Below are 11,916 nucleotides of genomic sequence, written 5' to 3'. Positions count from 1 at the left end.
TACTTTCTTGACATGATTTATTTTAATAAAAAATACAGCTGAACATATATCACAGATTACATGAAACTATACACAATAACATTCTTTCTGCATAGTAACCAACACTGATGTGTGCATTTGAATTTTAAAATGGATTTTTTTATAATCCTTTAAAGTGCAGTTTTCTTAAAAGGTTTAAGCAAATCATAGGATAAAAGATTTCTGATAACAGTAATATCAAAAGATGCTGAAGTTGGAGAAATCAAATCAGAAGTGATTACTATAGATGCCAGATTCCCTTGTAATGTTGTAATGTTGGCCCTCCCTCTACCCCAAACTGGATTTAATTGCTGAGGACTAAGACAACCTTTAACTGGCAAGAGCTTTATCTGTTGTTAATGTCCTGTTCTGGTACATTGTAGCTGTAGAAATCCAGAGTTGCTGTTCTCAGCACAGTGATTCCCACTGAACTCTGAGGAACTCCCCTGTCTACCCTGTGTAGGGGAGAATGAAGAGCCCCTGCTTCTCTCTCTGCCTCAGCAGTGTAACTGCTTTGGTTACAGTGTTAGCATCTGAGGTGAAGTAAAGGTAGCACACATGGGAGCTACCTAAGAAACAACCAGAAGATGCTTCAGAGGAATGAGCTATGAGAACACTTCTATAATAGAGTGGAAAGGACGGAGTGACAAAGGCCAATTGCTGCTGTGACAGAATACTGTCATTGCTTTTGATTTTTCTTTCGCTGGTGAAAATGATACCCATACAATGCTGCCCCTAAATGAAGCCCAATATCGTCACAAGGAGCAAAATATTAAGGCAGCAGTGCTGGCCCCACTGTATTCTATTTGGAGAGCACTTCCCTCTTAAAGCCTCCTAACTGGAATGTGTCTGGCTCTGCAAGGATTCACCCAGGGAAGGCCTTGAGGGACTCTGTGGAAGAGCTCACCTAGGTAGAGGGACTTGGAGGGGTAGGGTGGGATAGAGGGAGAGCCTGCCCTCCAGTGTTACCAAGAAGCATCAGCCAATCTTCGGAGCACTGTGATCACAGGTTTGGGCTTTCCTCAAAGTTCCCTTTTGGAAATTCTGGATGGAACTGAGCAAGGCCCCACGGTTCACACCATTCACAGCCTGGGGCAGGAACGGAGCAGGCATCTCTGTGCCCGAGGTTGGCGAGGGACCTGCTGGTGGAGGTGGAGGTGGAGGTGGTGGAGGAGGTGGAGGTAATGCTGAAGACAATCCTGCAGAGGAAAGAGGAGGTCAGTGTTACACCTTTCCACCTGCCCTGAATGCTGCTACTCAGGCTAGGGCAGAATGTACTCTGTGGGGACTAAATGTTCTCAGGGTGTCTTCAAACATAAATGAGTCATGTAAGAACTGAATCAAGTATGTGAAACCACACAGTGACATCTCTCCCTAGAGTAGCTCTAACTCCATTTCCAGCTGTATGGCTTAGGTTGAGGTTGGCTCTGCCTACTGAGCTCACAGGTGGAACATATATCTGCACGCAGAGTTAGGTGAAGGGGACAAACAATCCCTGCTTCCTCACATAATATTTGAAGGAAGTGATTGGTTCAACTAGGCTACCCCAGGGATTCTCATATCACTGTCTACCAGCTTTTGGTCTTACAAGCATGCTCAGGTCTACATGCTTGCATGGTGAGCTTTTTATAGAGAAGCAATCTCAGCACCACACAACTGCATCTTCACTTGAAAAGCAGGTACTTGTAAAAGGGTCAGAGCATAAGTGAGAAATCGATTTGAGGTTAAATATAAGGAGGTAAGCCACCATATGGAAAGCAGCAGAGACTGAGTAGCATCTGTTACAGAATGGTAAGCCACTCCGCATTCTTAGCAGGAATCCAGTGTGTTAACTCAAGTCACTCAGAGTCTGTTGTGAATAATTCCCTATGGGGCTGCATTAAAGAAGTATAAAGTGCTAATACCCATCAGGGAGGATGTGGAGAAAAGGGCTCTTCCTGGCAATCCCATTTTCAGGGGGAAGTAGTCTTTCAGGTACTATTCCTTTTCAGCCTAACTTAAGAACAGAATGAGTCCCAGCAAGTGTGTGCCCATCTTCTGGAATACCAGGGATCCTGGACAAAGGGAAACTGGGTATGTCAGACATCCTCAGCTTCCAGGAACATGTCTACTTCCAACACCGTAAATGTTTAAATGTTGTCAAGGGTTAGGAGCCTGTATCTTTATTTGCCAAGACCTCTAGCAATCCCCTTTATTAAGCAATTTGACTTTCTTTGCTTTTTTTTTTTTTTAAACGTAGTAAACTAAGTAGTGTCCAGAGTAGTGTCCAGAACCACCCCTGCTGTACTAGATTCTAATGTATGGCAGTTATGAACACTAGTGTTCTCCCCTCTATCCCTCCCTGGCCATCCCGGGAGGTAGTCTGCTGGGTGGTTCCCATACTGCTATGAGCTGCAGGAGTAACAGGCAAGACTTTGTCCACTAAATGTGGATGAAGAATGAATGGTTCAAGGTCACTCAAGTAAGTGCCTTTTCAGTAAGTGTGAAAAGCAATGGCTAAAATCTTTTGATTCACAAAAACCACTTACCTTCCTTATATCTTTACCTAAGGCAGCTGAAATAAAAGAATTACACAAATACACATTCTCATGCTCTGTAATCATGGAATTCTCAAATAATGATAATAAAGCAATACAAATAAAGATTAAGTACAGACAAATGAACAAAATGTAATTTACTCAACAATGAATGACACTCAGCTTTTATGCTGGGGTGGACTGTGGAAGACATCCCTAGCTCTGCCAGAGTTATAGAGGAAGTTAACCTAAGAAGCCCAGGAAGAATGAGGGCAGAGACATTCTACTTAAGGCATTTGAGTAAAGCCAGTAGAATGCTGGCTGGGGTGGAGCAGGTTTCTCTTGAAGCTCTTGGAACTGAGTTTCTTGTCTGACAGACACCCCTGCCAGAGGAGGACACTCTTACCCATGTGGAGATGAGTGGCCAGCACACCAGGCACTATCCTAATGGCCAGAAAAAGGGTAGTAGAATGTATTATGATGTTCAGGGTCAGTGTGCACCAGGAGCTATAGGCTTCCCCTCCTAGCGTGATATCCCATGAAGCCCATTTTTCCTTACAGGAGGCCTTGGTGTATACACTCAGACAAGGGTAGAACCAGATACTGGAAGCTGAGGGGAGGCCCTAAGAAATAGAAGGGCAGAACTGGAAGAGGTAGGAACCCACTGGGAGCTCGTCTCTAAACATAAGCCCCATCTTTTCATTGTCTTTGGCCATTTTAAGAGTCTGTTAGCTTCTTTTAAAGGTTAATGAGTATGTGGTACAACCATTAGCAGCAATGTCAGGAAAGGAAAAGGGGAAGGGACAGAACAAGCTGGCAATATGCCCTGTGAAAGACCTGAAACAAGTGCCTGATGCATGTTCTCTCTGTACCTATACTCTACTCATCCCAGGGCACAGACAAGAAAGAGCAAACCAACCCCATGCTGGATTATTGGTATATGACATCACAACTAGGATGAGGCATGTTCCTAGAAATCCACCTACACTGACAACCAGGTCAGTCCTGAGTTCCCTAGCTCATGTTCTCTAGACAAAAATCCCAATAGTAGCTGATCTAACTTTCCCAGAAGCCCCTCCACCAGAAACATTAAGAATGTGGCAATCAGTTTAGGACCAGAAAGAGGATGTACTCTGGGGCTGGTGAGGTGGCTCAATGGGTAAGAGCACCCGACTGCTCTTCCGAAGGTCCAGAGTTCAAATCCCAGCAACCACATGGTGGCTCACAACCATCCATAACAAGATCTAACGCCCTCTTCTGGAGTGTCTGAAGACAGCTACAATGTACTTACATAAAATAAATAAAATCTTTTTTTTTTTAAAAAAAAAAAAAAAAAAGAGGATGTACTCTGGTATACAAAGAGAAATTATACAGTTTAGATCTTTGAAGGGTTGCTGTGCCAGGCACCTTTGTGCAAGGGACATTTGGAGTCACCTAGTCCTAATCCAAGTCTAGTCGTTTCTCCAGGTTTCTGTAGGATGGGTAGGTCAGTAACTACTAGACCATACCAGACCCAGAAGAAACAGCAGTCACACAAGGACACAACAGTCTTCAGTTTTGGGGCCACCTCTGCCTTGGCCTTAGGCAGATGAGGAGACTTACACCTTACTCAATAATTCCTAAGCATGAGCCAGAAAGAATTATTTTTTACCATCAATTACAAAAGCTAGGAAGTTATGCCAACACTCAACTGCCTGATACCACATGATCTTCACCAGTGACTGGGAACCAATATTTCTGCAGCAGAACTTTGAAAGTAACAGTTTCCAAAATTACACTCTGATGCCATTGATGCAATTAGGGCTCATACTTCCAAACTAAAACAGGAGTGAGAGATGATTTTAGAAGATCATGAAGGAAATGAAATGAATACAGATGAAGTGACTCGGGGGACTTTTAAAGATGCTGTGTTTCACTGAAATGCCCCAACGAGGGAGTGTGATCTCTGTCCTTCCAGCTCTGTTCACCAGTGACACAAATGCATTGGGTCCAACCTCACACACAGAAACAAAGCATCTTTAAAGCTGGATACGTCAGCATGGTTTACTTTACCGAAAATTCACGTTCAAAGTGGGGCATGCTCTACTGTAGACAGCAGAGAGTGAAAGGAGAGACAGAGAGATTATTATTACAATTATTATTCAGAGTTTAATGTCATTTAATCAAATAGTAACAGTAAAATGTTAGTCTGAAATGCTTGTTAGATATTTTCACTGCAAAACTGGGGTACATTTGACCACAAAATACCTTGGTTTACAAACACAAACAGCAAATGAACAAGTCACTTTCTTCACACCTTTCTAGGCCAGTTAGATGCTACTTTTCTTTACTTACAAGCATGGCACGCACTTCTGAAGAGCAGAGAGTTTTCTCTTTGAGTGCAGCAGAATGATGCAGTGCCGATGATCTGTATCTTATCACCAAGGACGGTTTATCAAGAGGCTAAGAAAAGGAGCTCACTACTTTACCAAAAAAGCCTTGCCACGAATATGAACTAAAAGGGCAAAGGTTTGTGTATGTGTGTGTGTGTGTGTTGTACAAGTGCCACAGCACAGTGTGAACAACTTGCAGAAGACAGTTCTCTCCTACCATATGGGTTCCAGGGATAGAACTCTAGTGTCAGGCTTGGTAGCAAGCACTTTTACCAACTCTGAGCCACCTCAAGTGACCCAAGAATCCTTTCAAAGGCCAGCTGCTTAGAAAGCTCTCTAGAGCCAGGCAGTGGTGGCACATGCCTTTAATCCCAGTATTTGGGAGGCAGAGGCAGGCGGATTTCTGAGTTCGAGGCTAGCCTGGTCTATAGAGTGAGTTTCAGGTCAGCCAGGGCTACACAGAAAAACCCTGTCTCAAAAAAACCAAAAAAAAAAAAAAAAGCTCTCTAGAGAAGAAGACATCTGCAAGACTTCCACTCCAGACATCTAGGTGTGGAACGTCTGGAGAAGATTACAAACAACGATGGTCTGAAGAGCTTTTACTTGGAAGAGAAAAGGAAACCTGCAGAGGATCTGAGCTGTGCTTTGACTCCTGGCTCTCATGCTTCTCATTTGTCTAGGACGTTTCTCTCTGAAGAGTACTTGTCATTACACACGCTGACCGCCATGCTACAAGCTTCATCCCTTTATCATGCCTTCACCATTTTGAACTTACTTCCTCTGTTAATTAGAATTTTATCAGAAAATATTAATTGAAGTAAAATAAAATAAAAGCCAGCTTCTGAGACCAGAGCTGATTTGTTCAAGGTCACAGTTGGCAGCTGGCAGAGCTGGGAATTGCCCTGAGTGTCCTGCCCTGCCTGAAGAGTCATAGCTCCAGCAGAACAGCATTTAGCTGAAACAGGTCACAGAGACTCTCCAGAAAGTAAGCACCCAATGAATGGGGAAAACGAACAGAGGCAGAAGCAAGTTCAAACCCTGGCCTTGCAGCTGCATCACCTGTGACTTTGGCCAAGCTCTCAATGCTTACGAGAGGCTCCGTTTTTCTCTAAAATGGAGCTAAACTGGAATCCACTCTCATTGGACAGGAAGAAAGTTGAGGATTAAATGGGACACGAGGAGCTGGAGAGATGGCTCAGTGGTTAAGAGGTCCTGAGTTCAATTCCCAGTGACCACATGGTGGCTCACAACCATCCAATGCCCTCTTTCGGTGTGTCTGAAGACAGCTACAGTGTACTCATATACATAAAATAAATCTTTTTAAAAAGTAGATGGCTATTTTTAAAAATGAGAATGAATACACATCACTTAGATGTGATTATCAAAATCAAGTTTCAGGTTTATTTAGTTTAACTCTTTTTTTGCAAATCTACTTTTTCTAAAAAGAGCCAATGCAATAGAGTTTGAGGCCAACCTGGGCTACATGAGATCCCATCTTAATCCCCAACCCACAAAGCTTGGAGAGTTAGTTCAGAGGTTATGAACGCTTACTGCTCTTCCAGAGTATCTGTGTTCCATCTCTGGCACTTTTATGAGGAGGCTGCTACCTGCCTGTAACTCCATGGTTCAACAACTTCTCCTAAGCTCCCCAGAAGTCTCACAAGACACAAATGCACACACACATAAGAGAGGGAATAAAGGCGGAGTAGCCCTGTTATCTGTTCCTCCAAATTCCAAGACAGTGCATCTTTATATGTGTGCCAACTGGGACACTTGAGAACACTCAGCTCTATGAATATAGAGAATGAATGTTCCTTGTAACACATGGCATAAGGTGTACGGACATAAAGGAATTTTAAAGCTTGGCTGTCTTTATAAGTCATGGAACAATAGAAAAGTATTGGAAATTTTCTCACTAAAAACTAAAAACAACAAAAAATGAAAACAAGAACAAAAAACCAGGGCCTTACCTCAGAGTATGAGAGAAGGCCACTCCACCAATGCATTTGCCACCAGACTTGGAGAAACAGTATTAGTCCCAACAATTTAGCATTGATCTCAAACAGTCCCAAAGGAGGTAGAGAGGGTCTCAGTTGCTAGACAAGGCTCACACTAGTAAGAACTCTTCAGTTAGATGTGTCTGCCACTTCTGCCAAATCCTACCATGGTCACCTAAAACTGAAGCCATCAGCAGCCCTATGGCTCAACTCAACTGGCCAACACCGAGCTGCTGCTGTCCCTCCTACAGGGCCTGACCTAGCTGCCTTACAAGGCTTGAAAATCATGCCCCTCACCTCGCCCAGGAGAAGCCCTGAAAATGGAATGAGCTTCTTCTTCCCACAGTTAGGCCTGCTAGTGACTCTGTTTCTTGAGTGATGGGATTAAAGAAGAAAATATTAGCAGGCCTTAGAGAAATTTTTGTCTGCTTGAACTGTGCCCAACAATTTAGAACTTCTGAGGCATGGGACATCAGCTGGAGCCTGTCTGCCTGTCTGTCACTCAGGCTACAGAGTTACTGGTGAACTCCAGACCACCTGTAAGCGTGTCTTGAATACATGTTAGGTGAGCAGACCTCCTGTGTTTACCTGGCTTAGGACCCACAACGCTAGGTCACCAGGCAAATGCTCTGAGATTCATTACAAGTAACAGCCAGCAGAGGTCAGAGTATGGTCTTTGGGGTGAGTGTCTGTCAGCAGTCACTGAAGAACAATGGAGCTGCTACTTAGGCTCAGAAGCCTCTCCTAACAGCCACTGAGCTTGAGCTTCAAAATGTGTTCCCCTCAGTGCTCCCTGCCACCCAACTGTCCTCAGATGGAACTTTTCCCATACTGACTGGGTGTTACAAAAAAATTGCAGTTTTCTTCTCTCATTCTCAGAGCTACCTCAGTTTCTGTAAAGGTGCTATGATATTTAGAGAAAGGAACCTAGCCGTTCCCCTCAGAAGGGTCCCTAGACTATGAATGAAGCAAAGCCTCTAAAGATGCGAATGGGAGAGAACACCACTCAACTCATACAGTGAAGTGCTCTGCACACTAAGCAGGCATCTCTCTGGTAACCAAGAATATGAGTCTCAGAGTCTTCTCCACTTCCTCAGCACATACAAATGACAGGAAATTACACCATGTTAGATGGAAAATGGCTCAAAATAGGAAAACAGTAGATTTGCAGAAATGTCTGGCTAGCCCAGTTAATCTCCAGACAAGAGTTCTATTAGAAGTTCCTTGTAAGATCTGCTGAGAAAGTACAAGAGAATCATCCCCATGACCTGGCATTTTGCTACATAAAACTGGCCCCTTCCCTAGAACATTCTACAGTAAGTCTTCTTAGCAAGCAAGGAGAGTCAATCAAGCCTAGCCCTCTTGTATTCACTCCCTACCTCCCCCACCCCCACCCCAGGAAGCTTAGCTAGAGTCATTTAAAGGCAGCCACTTTAAAACTCTTAGAGGTTCCTGGGCAATGCCATAAGCATTAAAGTGTATGGTACTGTTAGCTCAGACCAACCCTGCCAAAGATTTCCCTTTCATACAGCTGGAAGAACTCTCCCAAGGACAGCAACAAACTGAAGGAAGAACCAGTGTCTTAGACACCGAGGAGGAGAAGCAGAAATGCCATCCCCTTGGTTTGACTAGTTTGCAAGTGGTCGAAAAAGGATCTTAGTTCAAAAAGGAAAGACCTAAGACAGTATCCCAGAGCTGGTGTTTTTGTAGGTACTCCCAAAGACAATTCTTTGTCAGCTTCCTCCCCCCCCCCCAAAAAAAAAAATCCTCACAGTACCTGATTTAGTTCACAAGGTGGAACAAAAGTGAATGACTATCTAGTTAATTATGTGCTTTAGAGGATGGAACAGAGAACAAATGATTATCAGGAAATTCATTGGTAGGGATATTTTACTCTGCGCTAGATATCTCATCAGCTCTAACATGACAAGGAAGACTGGAGGGCTAAAGTGTGGTAGGACAAAGGCCAGGACAACAGTTTATTTTTCTGCCCTAAGACAAGCTCTGATTCAGTGAGCCTCGCAAGAGGCTTTTCAGCAAACAGAAAGTTTATGCTAGAGTCCTGAAAGCAGCCCTTCCCCGAGTGCGAGCTTGGGAACCCAGCCTCTAGATGACACAGGTTTTGATTTGCATATGTCCCTCTGGAGAAGACGGTGGGGTCTAACCCCCTAAAATGCTTGGGCCAAGGCAAACTCACCTTCCCTCGTTGATGGAGAGAGAGGTTACACATTACTAACCTGCTGTGGAGGGTGGCGTTGGAGATGATGGGGATGTGAGAGGTGAGCTGGCCCCAGATCCTGCTAAGAAAAACAGAGAAATTCTCATGGGGCCCCCAAGGCAGACATTTAAACTTGGCGTGAGCAGAAAGCAGCACTGTGGAAGAATCTGTAATCAGCCCAGCGTGTGGAGCTTGTGGAATCATGTGATGAAGGACAGGAATTAGGAATTAAGACGAGTGGTGACAGGTTTTCCACTAAATTTCCACTAGTGGTGCAGCATGTACTTCATCAGGTCACTCAGGTTTATTGACCAATGAGGACAGGGTAGTATATATACTGGTTGCAGCAGCTCTCTTGAACCAATCCCATCCTTGGGTAATGACCAATGACTGTGGTCACAGCAGCCCGTGCAAGTCTCACCCACCCAAAGCACCTTGAAGCATTTATACACACACCCCTTCTCCTTCCTCCCTCCGTCTATCCATTCATTCGTTCCCTGTAGCCTTCTCAATGATTTTTCTGTCTCAGCCTCTCAAGTACTGGGACCACTGGCATACATTACCACATCTGACTCTTTCTTTGAGACAGAGTCTTTCTATGTAGCTCTGGATGTCCTGGAAATCACTATATAGACCTCAAACTCCCAGAGGTTCACCTGCCTCTGGCTCCTAAGTGCTGGGGTTAAAGGTGCACACCACCACGCCCACTTAGGTTTTACTCATTCAGCCACTGTGAGTCAGCATCTCCTTAGGATAAGCAAACACCTTATCAGAACTGAGCAAAGTGAGAAGAGGCATGACTTGTTGAACATCAACTCTACCAGGTTTGGTTAGTTAAAGAGGCTTAGGCCCAAGTCTGTGGATCTGCTAGACCTTTTCCTAATGAAATTCACTAAACGCCCTCATTAAGGGTAAAAACCATAAGCAAAACCCCAAATCCCCACAGCTTGAAAAAATCTCCAGAAAATATGCCTCCAGTCCAACAAGGAAGTAGCCCTGCAGCCGAAGCCTCTTATGTGGAACCAGGAAGGCACAGCCTTATGGAGAGGACAGCCTGGGCCCCTGAACTGCACCAGGGGAGGGCTGTTATCATGTAGCACTGAGCAGCCACCACCAGCTCTGAGGGTGGGGCTCTACCATCACTCCACTAATGACTCAGAGGATGCGTCTGTGCCTATGGACACACTGCGGATGGGTCCTAACTAAACCACAGCTGTCACAGTGCTTCCTCAGCTCCGTACAACAGGATCACTGACAGATCTTCAAGACAGAAAACTGAACTTGTGACTCTAGACTGGTTGGTAACTGCATTTCTATCAATAACCTGGTAACTGCATTTCTATCAATAACTAGTACTTGTCTTTCCTATAGTCCTGAGGTATCTTGGGTAGGATTTTTGTTTTTTTCGGACAGGTTTCATGTGTCTTAGATTGGCTTACACTTGCTATGTAGTTAAAGACAACCCTGACATCCTGACCCTCCTGTTTGCATAAGTGCTCTCTGTAAGCACGTGCCACCATACCCACTTCACTGTATTAGAGGAATGGAAGCAGGGCCTTGTGCATGTTGGGTGAGCATTCTATCAACTAAGCTACATCCCTACCCCCTCCTGGATTCCGTTGGTGACCCCTCCTGCTGCATGTGGAGGACAGCAGGCATAATCTAGGGAAGAGAAAGAGTAGAGTAGGCCTTTTCTGCTTCAGAAAGAACCAGCTGCTTAAACAGTCACTAGTGTATGGATGTGCTGGTTGGAGACTGCATCTCCCCCACTAGTGACACTGACTAGTCCCTGCACATCCTATAAACTAGGAAGCAAATGCATTTCCAGATGTGAAATTATATGCCAATCACAGCAGCTTCCATTCCCCAAGCATGTTGGTCCTCCCTGGGGCCTCCTCTCCTCCCCACCACTGTGCCTAACTCAAACCTAGGCTTCTGTGATAGTGTCATCATCCTCATCCTATTCCTAGAGGTTTAGCACTCACGTTCCAATCTCCAGTATTACCTACACCTCCTACATTCTCCGGTTTCAGAGAGTCTAGCCTTCAAGCTACAGCTCAATTTGCCCATGTGCCTCTCAGTATGTCCTCTGGTGTGGGCAAACATCTGAATTGACCAAGGAAAACGACATTTGACCTATGACTGATTTATTCAATCATCCATCCATCCATCCATCCATCCATCCATCCATCCATCCATCCACCCATCCACCCAGTCTCACTACAGTGTCCATGCCTGTCTTCAGTTCCTGTGCTTAAAGAATCTGCCTCAGCCTTGAGTAGCTAGGACTACAAGCATATACTGCTGTGTCCAACCCTTTCACGTTTAAAGACTTCTGCTTCTTCACCTGCCCTTCCTCTCTCCGGTGTTTTAGAGATGAATGGGCTTCCTCCGCTCCTGACATGGACAGTGGGGCTTTCAATGCTAACCTGTGGCCTGTCTCCATCACCCTCTTCTTTGCATATATTTAGCTTCTCCCTTTCTGATGGGTCCTTCATCTCACTTCAGTCTCTCCTATCCATCCCTTGTCATGCTGAAACTGCCTGGGTTACTGAAACCTTCCTTCTCTACAATGAACTGTATTTCACAGATTCATAAACAGATCACTCATTTTGACCTTCAATCTGGTCCAAAGTTGTTGAATATACATTACACTCAAAGTCAGTATGGCCAGCAGAGAGAGGGGCAGCTGAGAATGACTGTAAAGACTATCATTACTGAGAGAATGACCCAAAAGAGGTGTGTGTTCTCTCTCTCTCTCTCTCTCTCTCTCTCTCTCTCTCTCTCTCTCTCTC

The 11,916-nt window shown here is 44.7% G+C and overlaps 1 protein-coding gene across 6 annotated transcripts in view; it reads right to left on the bottom strand.

Moving 5' to 3' along the window:
* Positions 1 to 11,916, bottom strand: part of Pxk (PX domain containing serine/threonine kinase like) — a 68,975-nt gene continuing 57,059 nt past the window's right edge. Inside the window, exons 17-19 of one of the 6 annotated variants that reach the window (XM_021203155.2) lie at positions 9,141 to 9,203; positions 4,587 to 4,619; positions 1 to 1,217 (exon numbers count right to left, since the gene is read on the bottom strand). In XM_021203155.2, coding sequence (XP_021058814.1) covers positions 4,600 to 4,619; positions 9,141 to 9,203 — 83 coding nt within the window. In that variant the 3' untranslated portion in view covers positions 1 to 1,217; positions 4,587 to 4,599. Of the gene's footprint in view, positions 1,218 to 4,586; positions 4,620 to 9,140; positions 9,204 to 11,916 lie in introns of those variants that run through there. The other 5 variants (XM_029541852.1, XM_021203156.2, XM_021203141.2 and 2 more) reach the window with 5 other exon arrangements.

This window comes from Mus pahari, chromosome 8 (assembly GCF_900095145.1).
Source record: "Mus pahari chromosome 8, PAHARI_EIJ_v1.1, whole genome shotgun sequence".
NCBI lineage: Eukaryota > Metazoa > Chordata > Mammalia > Rodentia > Muridae > Mus > Mus pahari.
Note: the sequence above shows the minus strand (reverse complement) of the source record. Positions and strands in the feature narration are given on the sequence as shown.